Below are 21,847 nucleotides of genomic sequence, written 5' to 3'. Positions count from 1 at the left end.
GGTGTTGTGACTAACTTTCTAACATTGGGAGTCTATAGACATAGCCAGAAGGAATGCAAAAACTTTCCATTTCTACCATCAATTTTATAAACAAAGAAGAAATGTGGAGAAAATCAAAATTTTAAATATCTTACTGTCTTGAGCATTTATAAAGCTTGTAGTAAAATTGTTTAATATGATATAATGTATATTTTTAAAGGATCATACTGTAGATAATAGAAAATAAATTTTGTTCTATACTCTAACATGTATTTTTGTATTTAAAATTATTTCTTTTTTGGATAATGTTAAGGGCTACTTTTATAATATAAGAGACCTCAAAGACAGTTAACTGGGAATGCCAGTTATTTATCCTGGTATACAGAGAATTTAGAAAAAAAAAAAAAACTGGCACATATTATGTACCCAGTAAATGCCTGTCAAAGTGATGTTAACTAAATAACTAGGGAACTATTCTTAAGTTTTTTTTTCAGACTATTATGCCTAAAGATGAATGTATCAAATATTGGTCATTTTTTAAATTGAGAAAACAGATTAATTGTCTACGTATGATTACACACTTATACACTTTAAAATCTATTTACCTTTACAGCACTTATAGCTGTATCAAGTGTTGAAATCTCATGGTCCTTGTGAGTGCCAAGCATCGTGTCAACAGCAGAAATTGGGCTTCTGCATGTGTAGCAATATGTGTCAATCTGAGATGTTTTCATTTCCTTTTGTTCCTTCTCCGTTACCAACTCTGATAGTGACTGGTCTTGTTCTGCCATCTCTATGCCCAACTCTTTCTGTTCAGCAGACTTTCCTTGTTCTGCTCCAGTCACAAGTTCATTTTCACTGACATGTTCAAAGGATTCTTTTCCTTGAGATAACACATCTTCAGGGGTGGACTCTGAATATAGGTCTTCAGAAAGAGTGTCTTGAGTAACCACTTCATAATTCAGGGATTCAGCAAATTCATACTCATCCTGAACAGGGCTACTGCGGACCCAGTCTCCACTTGGCTCAGGAGGAACCATTATTTGAGGTTCTTCTTGCAGTGTTTCTTGCATGCAAGTTGCACCGGATGCAAATTCTTCCTCTGGGAAGGACACTTGCACTGGGACATTCAGACTGACCTCTGGGTTTGCATTTGCTGCTTCATTAGTCTGACCGCTTGTTTCATCTACTCTCTCCAGGACATGATGAGTGTCTTCAAATGGAACCGCATAGCTTATTCTCTGGGTAACCACTCTCACTTCCTCAGTGATGGGAGCTTTCCTCTGCATGGCTACACTGTCAAGAGTCTCCATGTGGCCTACTGATTCTCCTTCCCTGTAAGCTGCTTTCTGTTTTTCCTCCAGACTCTCCTCCCTGCCAATAGTTGCAAACTTGCCCCAGATTTCCCCTTCTGTAGTTATTGGTTGGTATGAATCATCCTTACCAATTGGCTTTTCTTCGAGACCTTGGCCTTGGTCCTTTTCAGTTACAGAAGTGTCATGCAGAATGTCATCTCTGAGTATGTACTTCTCAAAATATATTCCTGTTCCATCTTCAGTGTCAGAATTTCTGCTTGGAAATGAAGCTTCAGAATTCACACTGTCACCTTCAGAAGCTGTCTCTCCTTCTTTCTTTTTCTCTCCAACTGCTTCTTCATACAGATCTTTGTATAAAAATGCAAGTGCAGGTGGCTCCTCCAGAAGTTCAGGATTGATGGCTTTTGCAGTGGTAGGAAATATCTGAGTTCGTGACAAAACTCCTTCCTCTTCATCAAATAAAGGCATCCCAGGTGACTTTGAGTCCACGTCTCTGTCTGTGCTCTTTGGAGCATCTCTGTCTGTTAATTTTTGGATAACCAAAGACTTTTGGGTCTCTGGGTCAGATAATTTGCTGTAGTCCTTTTCAAGTCCATAGAAACTTTCATCTAATTTCACCAAGTCATACTCATGTTCTAGGGCACCTTTCTCTGAATGTTCTGGGAAAGAGACAGTTTCTTCTGGAACTTCCTTTGATAGTCCTGCCTCTAATTTCCATGGTGCTCTCTGTTTTTCTGGGTCAGGGGAGATGTTATAATCAATCAATGTATATTTTTCAAAGTAATCCTCTTCATCGGGACTTGTGGGCTGATTAAAGGCTAAATCACCAGTTTCGGAGTCTGTGGGTATCTCCTCTTTGGCTGTATGAATTTCCTTCTGTTGGTCTTCTTTCAATGATATAACTTTTATATCAGAATCTTCTAACTTACTCTGTAGTGTTTTATGGCAAGCAATTTCCTCACTCTCATCATGGAGGAGTATAGGCTTAAATGAGATCTTCTCTTCCAAATATTCTAACTTATCTTGCATTTGTTCACTTTCTTCCTGATCAACTGAAGAAATAAATGCAGGAGCATGAATATTCAGTATCTCACAACCTTCAGAAATGATACTGAAGGCACTCTTTTGCTCTTCAGAAAGTCCAGCTGGCTTACTAGTCACTGTAAATTCTTCATCTCTTACGCTTGTGTCTTCAGGCTCCTTAGAAACCACCTCATCAGCCCTGATTGTTGCATTAGTTATAAATTGAGCATAGTTACTGCTTGCTGAAGGGCATGGTTCATATACTTGGGAATCTTCTACAGCCTCCAAGTGGTGTTTTGAAACAAGAACAGGCTGTTCAAACATTTCAGATGTTAGATCTTTAGATGTTTGAGTAGTAAGGACTGTAGGCCTATCTGGAGTCACTTCTGACCGTGGTTGTTCTTGTTTCTTCTCTGGACTAACTTCTGGAGATGCTCCTGAAGCAAGTGTTTGCGGTTTCACAGATGACAACAGATATGAAGGTGTTTCTAAGCTCTTTGTTTCGCCAAAAGGACGATCTAAAATCCTTTCAGATTCTTTAGATGGAGAGCCTTGTTTACTTTCTTTTGCAGTACCAACTGAGCCACCTTTTGGCAGCTCTGACACTATGACCTGTCCCTTTTCTTCACTGTGAGTCACCACATCCCTGCTTGACTTTTCCAGTACCAGGTTTCCTTCCTTAGGTAAAGAGGGCTCATTTATTTCATCATGATAAGGAAGATCCACTGGAAGGAAAGCCTTGGTTTCCTCCACCAAAACTTCTCGTTCTTCTAATGGATGTGGTTGACTTCCTACTGCCTTTGTTTCCCTGATTTCAGAGTAAGCCTCTGAGATCGTGGTTTCTGATGTTTCAGCAGCTTCTGTAGTTTTAACTAATAAAAATGGTTGGGTTTCACCCCAAGTAAGACGGAAAGAGATATCTGACTCTTCGGGCTGATGTCTGGCTATACTTATGGAATATGGCTGTATTTCCTGCTCTCTCCCTTCTGAAAATGCATGTGACTGCCCTTCTTTTTCTTCTCCTTTCTCCTCCTCAATAATTTTGTATCTTTCTTTGTGGTCTTCATTTTGATAGACTTGCTGCCGCACAGTAGCAGCTTTTGGTTCTTCCAATTTAACAGGGCTAGGCCCATGTATAATTTTTGCCTTTTCTATTTCATTAATTTTTCTATGGTCTAATGGGGCTGCTGTCTCTTGTTTTTCTGCCAGCGCCTTCTTTTCTGCCAAGGAATATGATCTCATTCCCAAGTTACCTTTCTCCTCAGCTGGGCTAACAGATCTGAGTTTTATTTCCCCTTCAGAAATTTTCAAGGAAATGGGTTTTGGCATCTCTTTCCCTAGTCTGTCTTCATCAAGATCAATTAAAATGCCTTTAGGTTCTTCTCCTGGCAAAATTACTGACTCCAGCTTCTCTGATTCCTCTGTGATAGTTTTACTTCCAAAGCTCGATGAAGCTGGTTCTGGCTGTTGTGGCACCTTATCTGTTGCATCAACAGATAAGAGTGGTTTTCCTTTTTGATCACGTCTTGGCTCTTCTTTAAGAATAGAAATATTCCATTTAGATCGAGGGGCGATTTCTGGCTTCTGGAGTCTTTTACTGTCAGTGACATGAAGAGGAAGAGCATTTTTGCCTTCTTCCATAATGGATTTCTCACTCATGGGAGAATACGATTGGATTCTAAGATGTCCTTCACCATCAGCAGAAGTAACTACTGAGGTCAGGTCCATTTCTTCTGAATAGTCTAGGACCTCTTTCTTTCCATAATCGTCACTAGATGCCTCAAACTTGGATTTTGGCTGTGGCGAGACTTCTACATTTGATAACAATGCGGGTTTTTCTTTAAAATCTTGAAGCTCACCAGATTTAACTAAAGAATCTGTGGATTCTGAAGCAGTTTTAGGTTTGGCCTCTGGGAATAGATGATCCACTGGCTTCTCAGTTCCATGAACGTCAGCTGGAGCAGGACCTTCAGAATCTATCACAGTCACTGTTTTTTCTTCAGATGGGCTGGGCTGAGCTTCTAAATCTTCTTTTTCAGCAACTTTGTTATCTTGAGTGCTTGATCTAAAAAAGAAACTGGACACCCATGATGTGAAAGATGAAATTCCTTTCTTTCCCTTCTCCTCAGAGATGCTTGGCTCCACTGCCTTCTGCTCCTTGGGCGGCTTTTGTATCACCTCAGGTGACTCTAGAGGTTGAGGTTCTTCATTTTCTTGGGTTGAGGAGAGTGGTTTTATTTGTGTGGGTGCTTTCACTACGGATGGTGGTTTCCCTCTCTCATTAGCATTATCTGCAACCTTTGGCTGAACCACGTTGGATTCTTCTGATGGCTTCTCTCCAAGCAAAGGGGATATACGGCCATGTGCTTCTTTTTCAATGCCCAGTGCAGGTTCTGCCTCTTCAGCCAAGACACGGGCAGCTTTGACAAGAGAGGGAGGAGTTTCTGATTTGACTTGCTCCATTGATGGGCCAGACACTGGTTTCTGGAGGCCTCCTTCATAAGGTATTTTGATTTCTTCCTGGCTGTCTTCTTTGCAAGGCCTGGAAATTTCTGTGTTTGCTTTCTCTGCTACCAAACTTTCACCCCCAACAAAAGAAAGGGTCTGCTTCACTTCTGCCTCACTTCTCTCCACATTTCCAGCTGCAACTAAAGATTTTGGTTTGGGGGCCAGCTTTATGTCTTCAGAAGAGTAAGTTTCAGTTGCTAAGGTCTCTATATTATCACGGGAGGTATCAAGAGTAGACACTGGTTCTTGGAATGCTAAGTGAGGTTCTTCTGCAGAAGGTGGCAGAACTTGCTTTCTGATTTCAGGCGTCTGGTCTTTCTGTGGCAGAGCAGTCTTGAGCTGCCCTGTCATCAGGTCACTGGTACCAGAAGAACCCAGCTGCACAGATCCCATGACTCTTTCTTCGTGATGACTTACCAAGTCTCTTTCTGGCTTTTTCAGCATCCAGTTTTCATCCTTTGGAGACATAAGGGCCTCTTTCATGTGTGTTTCTCTAACATCTGTACGTTCAGTTGTCAGAAGTAATTTTGATTCTTCCAAAGGCAAATTTTCTTTCATAAACAAAACTTGTTTAATACCCAGGTCTTGTTTATCTACAAAAGACCTGCTTATGTCAGGCAATGCAGCAGCTTGATCTGAATCAAGGGCTTCTTCAGGCTTCTGTTGTACGAAGAGGTCAGAAGAAGCGACCTTTGATGGCTCTGCTACACTCTGCAGTACATGAAATGAGTTTGGTTGGTCAGTTTCATTTAGCTTAGTTACAGTACCTTCTGTCACTTGTGCCTTCAAATCTCCTGCTGGCTGAAAGGGGCTTATTTCTTGTTTTTCTTCTTTTATTAAGTCAGCTGAACGGTTCGGCTCTTCTGATGATCCTTTGGCGGATAAAGTGTATGACTGAAGTTCTTCTAGGCTGTCTCCTTCAAGTCGAGAGGTAAATGCTTCCCTTGATCCTAAGCTAACGACCTTAGCAGAGAGAGATTTCATTTCTTGAATCTGAGGTTCCTCCCTAAGGTATGAAGAAACCTCTGAAGTTTCAGGAACTGTAGCTGACACGTGAAGTTCCCTGTTTTCCTCTTTACCTTCTCCTCGGCTCCTGAGCTCGGGGAGGCCCTTTGCTAAGACAGAATCCTCTGTTTCCGGTAGGGGAGATTTTATATGTTCCGTCTGTATGGATCCACTTTGCCTACTTACATCACCAGCGAATTCTGAGCCAGCACTCCCAGTGTCAGGTAATTCTGGTACTGGATGTGTCTCGTCTCTCTTCTCAAGTTCCATGGACAGCGGTGCCTGAGCGAGACCTGGTTTTTCTGACCGGAAATCTCCCTGAATTACAGAGGGTGTCTCTACTGCCTGTTCCCTCTTATCACCACCGAAGGTTAAGAATGTTGAAGCTACATCTTCTGGTGTTAAATGTTCCAACTCAGGAGGAGAACTTGCTGTCACCTCATCTTTGCCTTTTGGGACTATATATTTGGGTGCAGGTGACACGTTCTGTGAGGAAGGAAGTTCAGTTTCTGTTTTCTTTATCTCACCACCTGGGCTGAGTGAAGGCACATGTTCAGGTCCCGACATCTCTGAGGCAGACATAGAATTTTTTTTCTGTGATAAATCCAAATATTCAGAGTCGAGAACTGTAGGAAATGAAAGATCTTGTTTGTCTTCCACCCTTGCTTCCTTTGATACATCTAGATGCTGAGAAGACAAAGTCTTGGTTATTGCCAACCCAGGTTTAATGTCTTCAGTCTCTACCTTTGACACAACAGAACGCTCTGATATAGAGGATATGCTTGCAGGTAAATCAAATTTAATTTCTTTCTTGACTTCGGACCAAGCTGGATATTGTGAATCAGCAGTTTCAGTGGGAGAAGGGCTAGCTTTGATTGCTACCTTGCCTTCTTCTTTAAAAAGTGAATGCTCATCTACAGGTGGTAAACCACTTCCTAATTCGCTCTTTTCTACCTTTGTTAAGACTGGATGTTCTATACGGGTGGTAAGAGGTAAGTCTGTTGGGATTTCTTCTTTTGCTAATTTGGTTAAGTTTGAATCATGCTTTGTCTCAGATGTTGTGGTTATTGAAGCACTGGGTTCAATTTCCTTCTTTATTTCTTCTGACAAAGCTGAAACTGCTACAGGTGGTCCGTGCTCACCTTCCTGTTCCACTCCTGGTGAAGCTGAATGCAGCACTCCAGGTGGACCAGTTACTTTAGAATCAAGTTTCACTTCTGTTTCTACCACTGATGAAATCTCTGGTCTAGATAAAGATGCTTCCCTTAGAGGTGAATATGGCTTCATTACTTCAGGCTCATTCTCTGACAACCTTCTCTGTCCTAGTTCAGATGTCACAGTTGGAGCTAAGTTGGGTTTGACATCCTTCTCTGGCTCATCTGCCAAGTCAGGCAGAACTGAATCTTTCATCCCAGACTCTGGGACATTTGGAGGCTGAGGCTCCATTTCTTGATCCTGCAATACATGTGCTATAGCTTCTTGAGAATCAGGCACAATTTCTTCCTTACTTTCAACTTTTAACAAAGCCATCTGTTCATCTGCAGATTTTGGAGTGAGGGATGTTTCGGGTTCTTGTTCTTTCTTAATTGCACGTACTGAATCAGGTGAAACTGTACACTGAGATGCCGGCAAAACAGGTTTGGTTTCTTCCTTTACTGTGGGTGATTGTGCAGGTGGTGCAGCTAGCGATGAATTAGACTTGGTTTCTCCCCTCTCTGAATCACTGGTAAAACCTGGTGGAACCGAGTCTTCAGGCTCAGGTTCTGAATACGTTCGAGTTCTCTGCTTCTGTGCCAGAATGAGATATTCAGATACAGATGTTGATGTTGTTTGAGCATCTGGCTTAATTTCTGCTTTCTCTGCTTCATTTGTTGAAGGGAGCTGACTCAAGTCTTCAGGTGCAGACATCGAAGGTTCAGCTCTTTGCTGCTGGGATGAACTTAGATGCTCAGGTACAGGTGTAGTCGCTGTTGGTGCAATTTCTCCCTCATCTGCTTCTGAGAAGCGGGAATATCCTGATGCAGCCATTGCAGTTAACAGTGAATCAGGCTCAATTTCCTTTTTGTTCATTTCTGGGATCCTATAGGGTGGGATGGAAGCTTGTGATGCTGAGTCTGGAGAAAAAAGTTCCGTTTCCTCAGTGTCTTCATCTGACAAAATAGTGTGTTCAGATGGTGATGTTAAACATATTGGAGAATCACACTCAAATTCTCTCTTCCTTGTTGTTGCATAGGGTGGAAATGAGAATTCTGACACAAAAGCCGAGTCTGGAGAAAAAGGTCCAATGTCTTCTTGCTCTTCTTCTGAGAAAATCATGGGGGAGGAGGAACCTTTTAGATTTAAAGGGGATGTGTGGACAATTTCTTCCTCCTGTGATTCCGGTATTGCATACGGTGGTACTGAAAGTTCAGAAGCAGAGGTGGAAGAGGGTGTGTACCGCTCCATTTCTACTGTCTCTTCTTCCGAGAGGACCATGTGATCAGGTGGGGCAGCTGAAAGTCGAGGGGCCTGGCATTCAGGAGTCCCCTCAGTTGTGGATGGTGGGAGGGAGCATTCAGGTAACGAGGCCACCTCTGGGGTATAGAATCCAGCGTCTTCCTTCTCTTCTTCTAACACAGTTTTGTGCTCAGAAACACCTTCTGATCTCAACAGGAAGACATCATCAATTATGTTTTTGGGGGATTCCTGTCTTACATTTGGTGGGACTGCATTTTGGAAGGTCAGTGCTGAATCTCGTGTGACACCCTCATTTCCTAGGTTCTCTCCTGATAGGACAGCATGTTCAGATGTCATGGCTGAAAGTGGTGGGGCCTGGCATTCAGGAGTCGCCTCAGTTGTGGATGGTGGGAGGGAGCGTTCAGGTAACGAGGCCACCTCTGGGGTATAGAATCCAGCGTCTTCCTTCTCTTCTTCTAACACAGTCTTGTGTTTAGAAACACCTGATTTCAACAGGGAGACATCATCAATTATGTTCTTTGGGGATTCCTGTCTTACATTTGGTGGGACTGCATTTTGGAAGGTCAGTGCTGAATCTCGTGTGACACCCTCATTTCCTAGGTTCTCTCCTTCTGATAGGACAGCGTGTTCAGATGTCATGGCTGAAAGTGGTGGGGCCTGGCATTCAGGAGTCCCCTCAGTTGTGGATGGTGGGAGGGAGCGTTCAGGTAACAAGGCCACCTCTGGGGAACACAGCCCAGGGTCTTCATTCTCTTCTTCTGACAGAATCAGGGGCTCAGAAACACCTTGTGACTTTAATGGGGACTTAAGGTCTACTGTTTTCTTTGGTGACTCTTCCATTGCCTGAGAGGGAACTAAAAATTCAGAAGCAAATGTGGAATCCGGCGTGTAACGCCCACTTCCTGAGACCTCTTCTCCAGACAGGATCATGGGTTCTGGTGTAACTGCTGAAAACCATGGGGACTGGCATTCAAGGGTTTTCTCAGTTGTGGAGGGTGAGACAGATATAGAAGCTGAAGTTGGGGAGGAAGTCTCAAATTTGTCATCCTCTTCTTCTGACAAAACTGCATGTTCAGATACAGCTTTCACATGAGGTAAAGAAACTGGCTCAGCTTCTTGCTTCTCTAGTTCATAGTTCCAATCCTGTGGGGCTGAATACTCTGACACAAAAGCAGAATCAGTAGAAACAGACTCATTTTCCTCTCTTTCTTCCTCAGACAAGGTGACCTGTTCAGGTGTTGAAGTTGTCAGTAACAGCAGAAGGGTCTCCTCTTTTTCCTCCACTTCAGGGGCCAAGCGTGGTGGGAAGGGCTCCTCAGAAACTGATGGACTTTCTGGGTAATCAAGTTCTATGATCTCTTCTTCTTCCACTAAGTTAGAATCTTCAGGTTCAGGGGTAGCAGCCATTGGTAGGGGCATTTCTGTCTCTTCCTTGTCTGGTTCCTCTAATACTAGAGGTTCAGAAAGAGAAATGGATGGCTCGGGCACAGTTTCTTCCTTCTCTCCTTTGAGTCTGAGATGAGGAGGGATCAGTTGGTCAGCTACTGGTTCTGCCCTTTCCCGTGAAGTCAGATCCAGCTCCTCTCTCCCAGGGCTGAAATCTTCCTGGATAGAGGCTGTCAGACCCAGTGCACCTGATTCCAGAGAACCCTTCTCTGCCTCTAGTGAAATGGAATGGTCAATCGAAGACATGTCTTCCATCTTCACTTCATCCAGTACAGGCAGTGAGACTGAAGAGTCAGGCTCTGCAATTACTGTTTCTTGTGAATCAGCCTCAGATTCTTCCTTTGCAGTTTCCAGGAACGTGGCTACAGATGTAGTGGGTGTAAGAGAGGAAGGCTTCATTTCACGGGGCTTTGCTTCATCAGTCAGCACTTGTGGCACTACCCAAGGAGGGCTGAGCTGTGATTCCCGTTCTGCTATGGCATGACTTGTATGAGAGGAAGCTGTGTGCTGCGTGGCAGATGCAGCCCTTAAGGGAAAATCATCGTAAGTTTTCTTCTGATCTTCTTGACCGAATAAGGAGGTCAGGGACTTTGATCCTTTGGAGAACACATCTCTCCAGGGTGGCGCAAGCTCTTTTCCTTTAACATCTTCTATGCTTTGGGCTGCTGGTTTGCCTGTTTTGGAAACTACTTTAAGATCACGATCACCTGACTCTGGCTCTAGACTAATGGATGCATCTTTCCCCTTCCTATAATGGATTTCTTTAATGACATAACCCTTTGGCAATGTTCCATAAAATTGCAGAGGAATTAATTCTTCTTTAACAGAATTGAACATCTTGATTTTATACTGTACTGTTCCTATGTAGACTGGCCTTAACACTAAGGGCTTGTATTCTTTGTATATTGCCCCCGTAATGGGAGGTGTACTTGAGGTGCTCTTCTTTTTTCTCATCTTATCATAAGTGCCAGGAGATGACTTCTCTTTCTGGGTGGTTAGTTCCTGACTTGTTTTGTTTGCAGGGGCATCTTGGGATTCGAAAGAATTTCTCTTTTTGTTGCCTTTCCGACGCAGAGATGGTGAGCCATGCTTTGACTTAGGTTTTCTTTTCCGAACCTTTTTAACTTCATCCACAATAAAAGAAACACTCCCTGGAGGAGAATTCAGAGTCGACCCTTCCAGACTACACACACCAGACGTCTGACTTTCTTCTGAGGCCCAAGGAGTGGAAGGCCTACTTGAACTGGTCTCCCAGGTGATACCACTATCTTCCCGTTGAACTGTTACCATGGAAAAGGAGGGGTCAGATATGATACATTTCTTCTCGGTCTTGCCCTCTTCATCCTGGTCTGATAACCTACGGTAAATTAAAACATTATTAATAATTTACATATATTAATAATAATAACATCTTAATTACATATTAAATAATAAGTAAAGATCCTATTTTTACTAGGTAAAGGATTAATGTGAAGTTAAAATATACGGATATATAATGCCATCCATACCAAAAACCAGGACACACACAAAATAAAGTTTAAGAATTGAAGTCAGGATACCAAATACAATAACACATCCCAAACTGGAATGAAATCAATATTCTGAAAAGTAAAAAAAAAAAGCTAATTCTAAATTCACCACCTTTGGGACTTACCCAGTGGTCCAGTGGTTAAGACTCCATGCTCCCAATGCAGGGGGCCTGGGGTTCAATCCCTGGTCAGAGACCTAGATCCCACATGCTGCAACTAAAGATCCTGAATGCCACAACTAAGACCCTGTGCAGCCAAATAAACAAACAAACACAAACATTTAAAAATAAAAAGATAGAAATAAATTCACCACCTTCGCCTATCACCCTATCAGAGAGTGAGCCTCCTTTGACTCCTCCAGCTCTTCACACTTACTGTTATCTATATGACAACAGTCACCAGGACCTTCATAATGGCTCTTCGATCTGTGGCTCCGTGTTACTGTTATCACTACTGTGACCCAGCTTTTTATCACATCACTCTGCCATGGACTATTTCATTAGCTTCCTAACTGGTCAGCTGATATCACATTTACCTCCCACCCTCCTCACACCCTCAGTTCATCCTGCCTATCTTTTCAGACCAATTCTACTAAAAATGGTCATCATGCCACTTCCTACTCAAAAATGTCAGTAAATGCCTCATACCTGTAGAAAAATTAATTCAAGATATTTAACTCTCTGATCCCTAGCTGACCTTCTTTCCAAGTATCCACTTCCACCCTACACTTACCTGATACATTACTGTTTTAACTAGATAACTCACTGTCCAGTATATTATAGGAACTGTGAGTCAGGGCCATGAGGAAAAATAGTGAATGCAGATACATCACACACAAAAAAAGCAGCCTACTGTGCTGTACCCAATTGATCTGTAAACCAGGGGTCACAACACAATCTACCTTATGGGACTGCTGTGAGGATTTAATTCACTAACACACATGAAATGTGCCTCGCATGTAGTTCAGTTCAATTCAGTCGCTCAGCCATGTCCAACTCTTTGTGACCCCATGGACTGCAGCATGCCAGGCTTCCCTGCCCATCAACAACTCCCGGAACTTACTCAAACTCATGTCCATTGAGTCAGTGATGCCACCCAACCATCTCATCCTCTGTCGTCCCCTTCTCCTCCTGCCCTCAATATTTCCCATCATCAGGGTCTTTTCCAACGAGTCAGTTCTTCACATCAGGTGGCCAAAGTATCAGGTCTTCCATACAATCCTTGGGTCAAAGGAGCCTGCTAAGTCACTTCAGTCATGTCTGACTCTGAGACCCTATGGACTGCAGCCCTCCAGGCTCCTCTGTCCCCAGGATTTCTCAGGCAAGAATACTGGAATGGATTGCCATTTCTTTCTGCATCATAGGAGCCTAGGCATGGTCATATTCAACTGGTTTGGAGAGATGGTCCTCTTGCACTAACCCTCAAGAGATAGCTGGCTTTGGCTCTCCCTTTGAAATACGACTGGGCCTGTCTCAGACTTCACAGCACTCTTCTCTGGAATTTTCTTACACCGCCCCACCTCCCCATGCTCATGCCATTCCTCCATCTACAATTCTCCCCCATCTAAAACTAGCTTTCCTGTATATTTAAATTCTATCTACTCTTCAAGGCTTAGTTTTAAAACCTCCAGTGTTACCATCCCTGACCAAATCAGCATCCTGACCAATTCAGCAGTTACATTTCCTTTAAGTTAAAGATTGATATAAATACAAAACTACTGACTGGCTTAAACATAATTTTTCTACAACAACAAAAAAATCTATGCTCAAAAGTCACTAAACATAAGTATTAAATTAAACCACTTCAAAAAAACATACATGATTAAATTCAGGTTTCTTACCAATAATTCTAGGAATCAGTGAACTAGGATGGACTGGAATGGGTGAATTTAACTCAGATGACCATTATATCTACTACTGCGGGCAGGAAGCCCAGAGAAGAAATGGAGTAGCCATCACAGTCAACAAAAGAGTCCGAAATGCAGTACTTGGATGCAATCTCAAAAGTGACAGAATGATCTCTGTTCATTTCTAAGGCAAACCATTCAATATCACGCTAATCCAAGTCTATGCCCCAAACAGTAACGCTGAAGAGGCTGAAGTTGAACAGTTCTCTGAAGACCTACAAGACCTTTTAGAACTAACACCCCAAAAGATGTCCTTTTCATTATAGGGGACTGGAATGCAAAAGTAGGAAGTCAAGAAACACCTGGAGTAACAGGCAAATTTGGCCTTGGGAGTACAGAATGAAGCAGGGCAAAGGCTAATAGAGTTTTGCCAAGAGAACACACTGGTCATAGCAAACACCCTCTTCCAAAAACACCAGAGAAGACTCTACACATGACATCACCATATGGTCAACACCAAAATCAGATTGATTATATTCTTTGCACCCAAAGATGGAGAAGCTCTATACAGTCAGCAAAAACAAGACCAGGAGCTGACTGTGGCTCACATCATAAATTCCTTATTGCCAAATTCAGACTGAAATTGAAGAAAGCAGGGAAAACCACTAGACCATTCAGGTATGACCTAAATTAAAAACCCTTATGACCATACAGTGGAAGTGAGAAGTAGATTTAAGGGCCTAGATCTGATAGACAGAGTGCCTGATGAACTATGGATGGAGGTTCGTGACATTGTACAGGAGACAGGGATCAAAACCATCCCCAAGAAAAAGAAATGCAAAAAAGCAAAATGGCTATCTGAGGAGGCCTTACAAATAGCTATGAAAAGAAGGGAAGCGAAAAGCAAAGGAGAAAAGAAAAGATATACCCATTTGGATGCAGAGTTCCAAAGAATAGCAAGAAGAGATAAGAAAACCTTCCTCAGCGGTCAGTGAAAAGAAATAGAGGAAAACAATAGAATGGGAAAGACTAGAGATCTCTTCAAGAAAATTAGAGATATCAAGAGAACATTTCATGTAAAGATGGGCTCAATAAAGGACAGAAATGATAGGCACCTAACAGAAGCAGAACATATTAAGAAGAGGTGGCAAGAATACACAGAAGAATTGTATAAAAAAGATCTTCATGACCAAGATAATCACAATGGTGTGATCACTCACCGAGAGCCAGACATCTTGGAATGTGAAGTCAAGTGGGCCTTAGAAAGCATCACTACAAACAAAGCTAGCGGAGGTGATGAAATTCCAGTTGAGCTATTTCAAATCCTGAAAGATGATGCTGTGAAAGTGCTGCACTCAATATGCCAGCAAATTTGGAAAACTCAGCAGTGGCCAGAGGACTGGAAAAGGTCCATTTTCATTCCAATCCCAAAGAAAAGCAATGCCAAAGAGTGCCCAAACTACCACACAATTGCACTCATCTCACACGCTAGCAAAGTGATGCTTAGAATTCTCCAAGCCAGGCTTCAGCAATACGTGAACTGTGAACTTCCAGATGTTCAAGCTGGTTTTAGAAAAGGCAGAGGAACCAGAGATCAAATTGCCAACATCTGCTGGATCATGGAAAAAGCAAGAGAGTTCCAGAAAAACATCTATTTCTGCTTTATTGACTATGCCAAAGCCTTTGACTGTGTGGATCACAATAAATGGTGGGAAATTCTGAAAGAGATGGGCATACCAGACCACCATACCTATCTCTTGAGAAATCTGTATGCAGGTCAGGAAGCAACAGTCAGAACTAGACATGGAACAACAAACTGGTTCCAAATAAAAAAAGGAGTACGTTAAGGCTGTATATTGTCACCCTGCTTATTTAACTTCTATGCAGAGTACATCATGAGAAACGCTGGGCTGGATGAAGCTGGAATCAAGATTGCCGGGAGAAATATCAATAACCTCAGATATGCAGATGACACCATCCTTATGGCAGAAAGTGAAGAAGAACTAGAGCCTCTTGATGAAAGTGAAAGAGGAGAGTGAAACAGTTGGCTTAAAACTCAACATTCAGAAAACTAAGATCATGGCATCCAGTCCCATCACTTCATGGCAAATAGATGGAGAACCAGTTCAAACAGTGGCAGATCTTATTTTGGGGGGCTCCAAAATCACTGCAGATGGTGACTGCAGCCATGAAATTAAAAGACGCTTACTCCTTGGAAGGAAAGTTATAACTAACCTAGACAGCATATTGAAAAGCAGAGACATTACTTTGCCAACAAAGGTCTGTCTAGTCAAGGCTATGGTTTTTCCAGTAGTCATGTATGGATGTGAGAGTTGGACTATAAAGAAAGCTGAGTGCAGATGAATTGATGCTTTTGAATTGGTGGTGTTGGAGAAGACTCTTGAGAGTCCCTTGGACTGCAAGGAGATCCAGCCAGTCCACCCTAAAGGAGATCACTCCTGAGTGTTCATTGGAAGGATTGATGTTGAAGCTGAAACTCCAATACTTTGGCCACCTGATGCAAAGAGCTGACTCATTTGAAAAGACCCTGATGCTGGGAAAGATTGAAGGTGGGAGGAGAAGGGGACGACAGAGGGTGAGATGCTTGGATGGCATCACCGACTCAATGGACATGAGTTTGAGTAAGCTCCTGGAATTGGTGTTGGACAAGGAGGCTTGGCGTGCTGTAGTCCATGGGATTGTGAAGAGCCCAACAGGACTGAGCAACTGAACTGAACTGAGTGAAACACTTTAACACCCTCATCTTTTAGGATTTGAAATCCTAATTGGAGGTGATGGGATTCTTGCTGAACTATTTCAAATTCTAAAAGATGAGGCTGTTAAAGAGCTGCACTTGATATGCCAGCAAATTTGGAAAATGCAGCAGTGGCCACAGAACTGGAAAAGGTCAGGTTTCATTCCAAACTCAAAGAAGGGCAAGGCCAAAGACTGTTCATACTACTGCATAATTATACTCATTTCACCTGTTAGCAAAGTAATAAAATTTTATTTTATTGAGTCTAAGTACTGTGTATGTGTGTGTGTATGTGTGTTAGTCGCTCAGTTGTGCCCGACTCTTTGCGACCCCATGGACTGCAATCCACCAGGTTCCTCTGTCCATGAGATTTTCCAGGCAAGGATACTGGAGTGGGTTGCCATTTCCTTCTCCAGGGGATCTTCCCAACCCAGGGATCAAACCCGGGTCTCCTGCACTGCAGGCAGATTCTTTACCAACTGAGCTACAAGGGATACATAAAAACACAGAATGATATTTCAGGAAATTCAGAGTCTAACAGGGAGACAGAGCTAAACATTTTAATAGAGTGGGGTTAGTTCACCTACAGAAGATAGGCAAGATACAGCAAGAACATAAGGAAGGGAAGACCACAGAGGAAAGATCCTTGTATTGGAATTTTAAGAAGACACAGGAGTTTGCCCAACGGATGAGGAGTGGTGGTTGTACAAGGATGGGAAGGTCATTCCAGGAAAATGTCACAGAATATTAAAAAGCATACTTATGAATAAATCAGTTTGGCTCACCAAGAAACCCAGAGTTTTGGGGGATGTCTGGATTACTGGACAGGAACAAAGGAACAGAAGGATAATAGAGCCAACAGGATCAGAGAATAACTATATTAGTATGTGTAAAGTCATAGTCAAGTATTCAAATTACACTCAGCATGAAGAAACTATTCTCTTAACAGGAGATCAATGGTTCCCGTAGAGTTCAGAAGTGTTCGTTACTCAAGAACACAAGCACTCTCATCTATGGAAAGATGTTAATATATACATCAGTGTTCTATAATTAACAGTATTAGCTATGAACATGATCTTATTCATTCTCCTTTGATTCTCACAAATCAACCTTCTGATTATTACTCAGCTTCCCATGCAGATTTATCAATGAGAGTGAGAAGAAATAGATCTTAATGACCTGGGGAGCTCACGTCCTTCCTTCTTTCAGAGTTGTGCAAGGAGAAGGTTCAACAGATCTGAGTTAGATCCAGAAAGAACAGACTGATACCCAAGCTTAGTGCCAAAGACTTCTCCTTCCTTTTGAGGATAAACTTTATCTGATTTCCTTCTGTTCTTATTTGTTAACAGAGATTTTTCATAATGAATGAATGTTATATTTTATTATACAACTTTAATACAACTATAAAGATGACCATATTTATTACTCTGTTAATGTAGTGAATTGCAATGATTGATTTCCAGATGCCAAAGCAACCCTGAACTCCTGAAATTACTTCAACATGGTTGTGATGTATCATATTTTTCATATTAAAAAGCTGAATTTTGTTAAGAATTTTGCTCCTGTGTTCATGAATAATTGGCCTGTAATCTCCTTCTTTACAATGTGCTTGTCAGGGCTTTTTTTTTATCAAGATAACTGCTGCCTCTTGTAATTATCAGAACAGGGTAAACATTTGCTATGTTAGGACCACACATGCATCCCCAGATCTAGTTCTTTCCCGTGTCTGGTTTTACAAAGGCTGAGGATAACCGCCGCCACCCATACCCCCACCCCCACCCCCAAAAAATATTGTGCTGCCTTCAAAGAACAAATTGGGAAGTGTTCTCTCACTATTCTCTGGAAGAGTTCATGGAAGATTATATTATTTCTCCCTTGAGTGTTTGGCAGACTTTACTGATGAAGTCATCTGAATCTGTAGTCTTTTCTACGGAAAGATTTTAATTAGCAATTTATTTAGTAGTTATGTGACTACATGGAATTTCTTTTGTGTCAGTTTTGATATGCTGCATTTTTCTGAGAATTGACATATTTAACCTAAATTTTCAAAACTCACTGGATTAAATTTGTTCATAGTATCCTCTCAGGATCTTTTACGTTTTTATAAGATCTAAAATTGTGTTCATTTTTTCAATTCTGATTTGTGTCTCCTCTTTGTTCTCTGTATCTATAACTTTTGTCTTTGTCTTGCTTGTTCACGTGTTTTGTTTTTAGATTCCACATACAAGTGAAACCATATAGTACTTGTCTTTCTCTGTCTGACATTTCATTTAGCATAATACCCTTTAGGTCAATCCATGTTGTTGCAAATGGCAAGATTTCATTCTTTTCATGGCTGGGTAATATTCCATGATGTATACCACATATACCACACCTTTATTTGTTCATGTATTAATGGGCACATAGGTTGCTTTCATATCTCAGTTATTGTAAATAAAGCTATACTGAACATAGGGGTACAGATATCTTTTTGAACTGGTGTTTTGTTTTTTTTTTTTTCAGATAAATACTGCTGGATTTGTGGGGTAGAACTACTGGATTGTTTGATCATTCTATTTTTAATTTTTTGAGGAAACTCCACACTGTTTTCCATAGTGACCACACCAGTTTACATTTCCACCAACAGTGCACAGGGGTTCTCTTTCCTCCACAACCTCACCAGCACTTATTTATTGTCTTTTTGATACTAGCCATTCTGATAGGTGTGAAGTGATACCGCACTGTGTTTTTGATCTGCATTTCCCTGATGATGTGTAATGGTGAACATCTTTCATGAGCCTCCTGACCATCCGAATGTCTTCTTTGGAAAAATGCCTATTCAGATTCTCTGCCCACATTTTTTTTTTCGTCCATGCTATGCAACATGCAGGATCTTAGCTCCCTAAGCAGGAATTGAACCCATGCCTTCCACAGTGGAAGCAGAGAGTCTTAACCACCGGACTGCCAGGGAAGTCCCCCTCTGCCTATTTTTTAAGCTAGTTGTATAGTCTGTTTGTTTTTTTGATGTTGAGTTGTATGCATTCTTTATATATTTTGGGAATTAACTTCTTATCAAATATATCATTAACAAATATCCTCTCTCATTCAGTACGTGGTCTTTTCATTTTATTGACAGTCCCCTTGTGATTTTTAGTTTGATGTGTTTTTGCTTTTGTTTAGTTTTGGTTTTGTATTTGCTTATTTTTGTTTGTGTTTCCTTTGCCTGAAGAGACATACCAAAAAGTATTGCTAATGTCAATGTCAAAGAGCACGCTTGCATGCTAAGTCATTTCAGTCGTGTACAACTCTTTGTGACCCTATAGGCCACAGCCTGCCAGGCTTCTCTGTCCATGAGATTCTCCAGGCATGAATTCTGGAGTGGGTTGCTATGCCCTCCTCCAAGGGATCTTTCTGACCCAGGGTCCAAACCCACATCTCTTATGTCTTTGCATTGGCAGGCAGGTTCTTTACCACTATTGCCACCTGGGAAGTCAAAGGAGCATACTGCCTATGTTTTCTTTTAAGAAGACATATGGTTTCAGGTCTTACAGCTAATTCTTTAATCCATTTGAGTTTATTTTTTGTATATGGTGTGAGGAAGTAGTCCAGTATGATTTTTTTGCATGTAGCTGTCATTTTCCCAACACTATTTATTAAAGAGTCTGTCTTTTGCTCATTATATAGTCTTGCCTCTTACATCATAGAGTAAATGACCATATGAGTTTATTTCTGGGCTCTCAGTTTTATTCCACGGATCTGTGTGTCTGTTTTTGTGCTAGTAACATATTGTTTTGATTTCTATAGCTTTGTAGTATAGTTTGAAACCAGGGCATGTGATAGGTCCAGCTTTGTCCTTCTTTCTCAAGATTGTTTTGGCTATTCAGGGTCTTTTATGGTTCCACACAAGTTTTAGAACTATTTTTTCTAGTTCTATGAAAAATGCCATTGGTATTTTGATAGGAATTACATTGACTATTGATAGGAATTACATTGTAGGTTGCTTTTGGTAGTATGGACATTTTAACAATATTAATTCTTTCAGTTCATAAGCATGGTGTATCTTTCCCATCTGTGTCATCTTCAGTTTCTTTCCTCAGTACATTATAGTTTTCTGAGTACAGGTGTTTCACCTTCTTAGTTATATTTAGTCCTAGGTATTTTATTTTTTGATTCAATTATAAATGGGATTGTTTTCTTTCTGATAGTTCATTGCTTGTGTATGGAAAAACAACAGATTTCTGAATATCAGTTTTGTATCCTGCAATTTTATTCACTGATGAATTCTACTCGATTTTTGGTGGCATCTTGAGGATTTTCCACGTACAGCATCACATCATCTGCAAACAGTGGCGGCTGTACTTCTTTCTTTCCAATCTGAATTCCTTTTGTTTCTTTTTTCTAATTTGATTGCGGTAGCTAGGACTTTGAATACTATGTTGAATAAAAGTAGTGAGAATGGGTAGCCTTGTATTCTTCCTGATATTAGAGAAAATACTTTCAGTTTTTCACTGTTGAGGATGATGTTAGTTGTGGGCTTGTCATATGTAGCCTTTATTATGTTGAGGTATGCTCTTGCTATATCCAATTTACTAAGAGGGTTTTTTAAAATTATAAATATATGTTGAATTTTGTCAAAAGCTTTTTTTGTATCTACATGATTTTTATTCTTCAATTTATGAATGTGGTGTATCACATTGATTGATTTTTGGATACTTGCATTCTTTTTGGATATACATTCTTGCATCTCTGGGATAAATCCCACTTGATCATGGTATACGATCCTTTTAAAGTATGGCTGAATTTGTTTACTAAAATTTTATTGAGGATATATGATTTTTTTAAGATGTTGATCTCTTAAGTTCAATCACATTTTATGAATCTTACATTTTTACTCCCCTCCCCCAGCATACACATTTAATGTTTTTTGTTTCATCATTTTAAATATATCATACCATTCCTTCCGGCCTGCAGAGTTTCTGCTGAAAGTGATCTGAGAGCTTTATGCAAGTTCCCTTGTATATAACATGTTGATTTTGCCTTGCTGTTTTTAGTATTCTCTCTTTATCTTTAATGTTTGCCTTTTAAAATATAATGTGTCTTGGTGTGGTCCTCTTTAGGTTGATCTTGACTGGGACTCTCTTTGTTTCTTGGACATGGATGTGTTTCCTTTCCTTGGTTAGGGAAGTTTTCAGCTATTATGTTCTCTGATCCTTTCTCTTCTTCTTCTGTGGCTCCTATAATGTGAATGTTAGTATGCTTGATATTGCCCTAGAGGTCTCTTAAATTGTCCCTACATTTTAAAATTCTTTTTACTGTTCAGGTTGAGTGATTTCCACTACTCTGTCTTCCAGTTTGCTGATCTGTTCCTCTTTATCATCTAATCTACTGTTGATTAGCTCTGGTGTATTTTTATTTCAATTATTATATTCTTCAACTGTGTTTGTTTTTTCTTTATATTTCTAACTCTTAGAAGCTCCTGACTGCTCACTGTGTTCATCCATTCTTCTCCCAAGTTCTTTCAATATCATTATGATCATTACCTTGAACTGTTTGTAAGACATAATGCTTATCTCCATTCCACTTAGTTATTCTTCTGGGGTTTTACCTTATTCCTTCATTCAGAACATATTCTCTGTCACTTCATTTTGCCTAATTCTCTGTTTTTATTTCTATGTATATGGTATGTGGTATTTTTAAGTTCTAGGATTCCCATTCTACTCTTTCCAGTTCTCTGACAAGAGTTCGCAATCTTGCCTTTTATATCCACGTCCCTACAAATAACTTAAGCATTAAATAAGTACAATCCGCCTGCATGAGCCCTTTCCTTTCCATAAAGGTCCATCTATGCACTAATAAGTATGACTCTGTAAGATAAGAACTTGAAGGAATTGTTTGCTATGCTACTTCTTCATTTCTAAAATTTCCCTTAATAAACCCTATATTTGCATTGTGTGGCATAGTAGTATGGATATGTTCATGCCCCTTTGTATAGTAAGGATGGAAT

At 40.8% G+C, this 21,847-nt stretch overlaps 1 protein-coding gene and 1 non-coding gene across 3 annotated transcripts in view; one reads left to right on the top strand and one right to left on the bottom strand.

The window, feature by feature from the left end:
* The window catches only part of CMYA5 (cardiomyopathy associated 5), a 98,448-nt gene that overhangs the window by 44,009 nt on the left and 32,592 nt on the right, over window positions 1-21,847 (bottom strand). Inside the window, exons 2-3 of one of the 2 annotated variants that reach the window (XM_052646588.1) lie at window positions 8,771-11,091; window positions 585-8,470 (exon numbers count right to left, since the gene is read on the bottom strand). In XM_052646588.1, the coding sequence (XP_052502548.1) occupies window positions 585-8,470; window positions 8,771-11,091 (10,207 nt within the window). Of the gene's footprint in view, window positions 1-584; window positions 11,092-21,847 lie in introns of both variants that reach the window. The other variant, XM_052646587.1, reaches the window with a different exon arrangement.
* LOC128054892 (small nucleolar RNA SNORA72) lies at window positions 17,491-17,617 on the top strand. Its single transcript, XR_008200040.1, has one exon. It is a non-coding gene; the product is annotated as a small nucleolar RNA SNORA72 (small nucleolar RNA).

Source organism: Budorcas taxicolor, chromosome 10 (assembly GCF_023091745.1).
Source record: "Budorcas taxicolor isolate Tak-1 chromosome 10, Takin1.1, whole genome shotgun sequence".
Taxonomy (NCBI): Eukaryota; Metazoa; Chordata; class Mammalia; order Artiodactyla; family Bovidae; genus Budorcas; species Budorcas taxicolor.
Note: the sequence above shows the minus strand (reverse complement) of the source record. Positions and strands in the feature narration are given on the sequence as shown.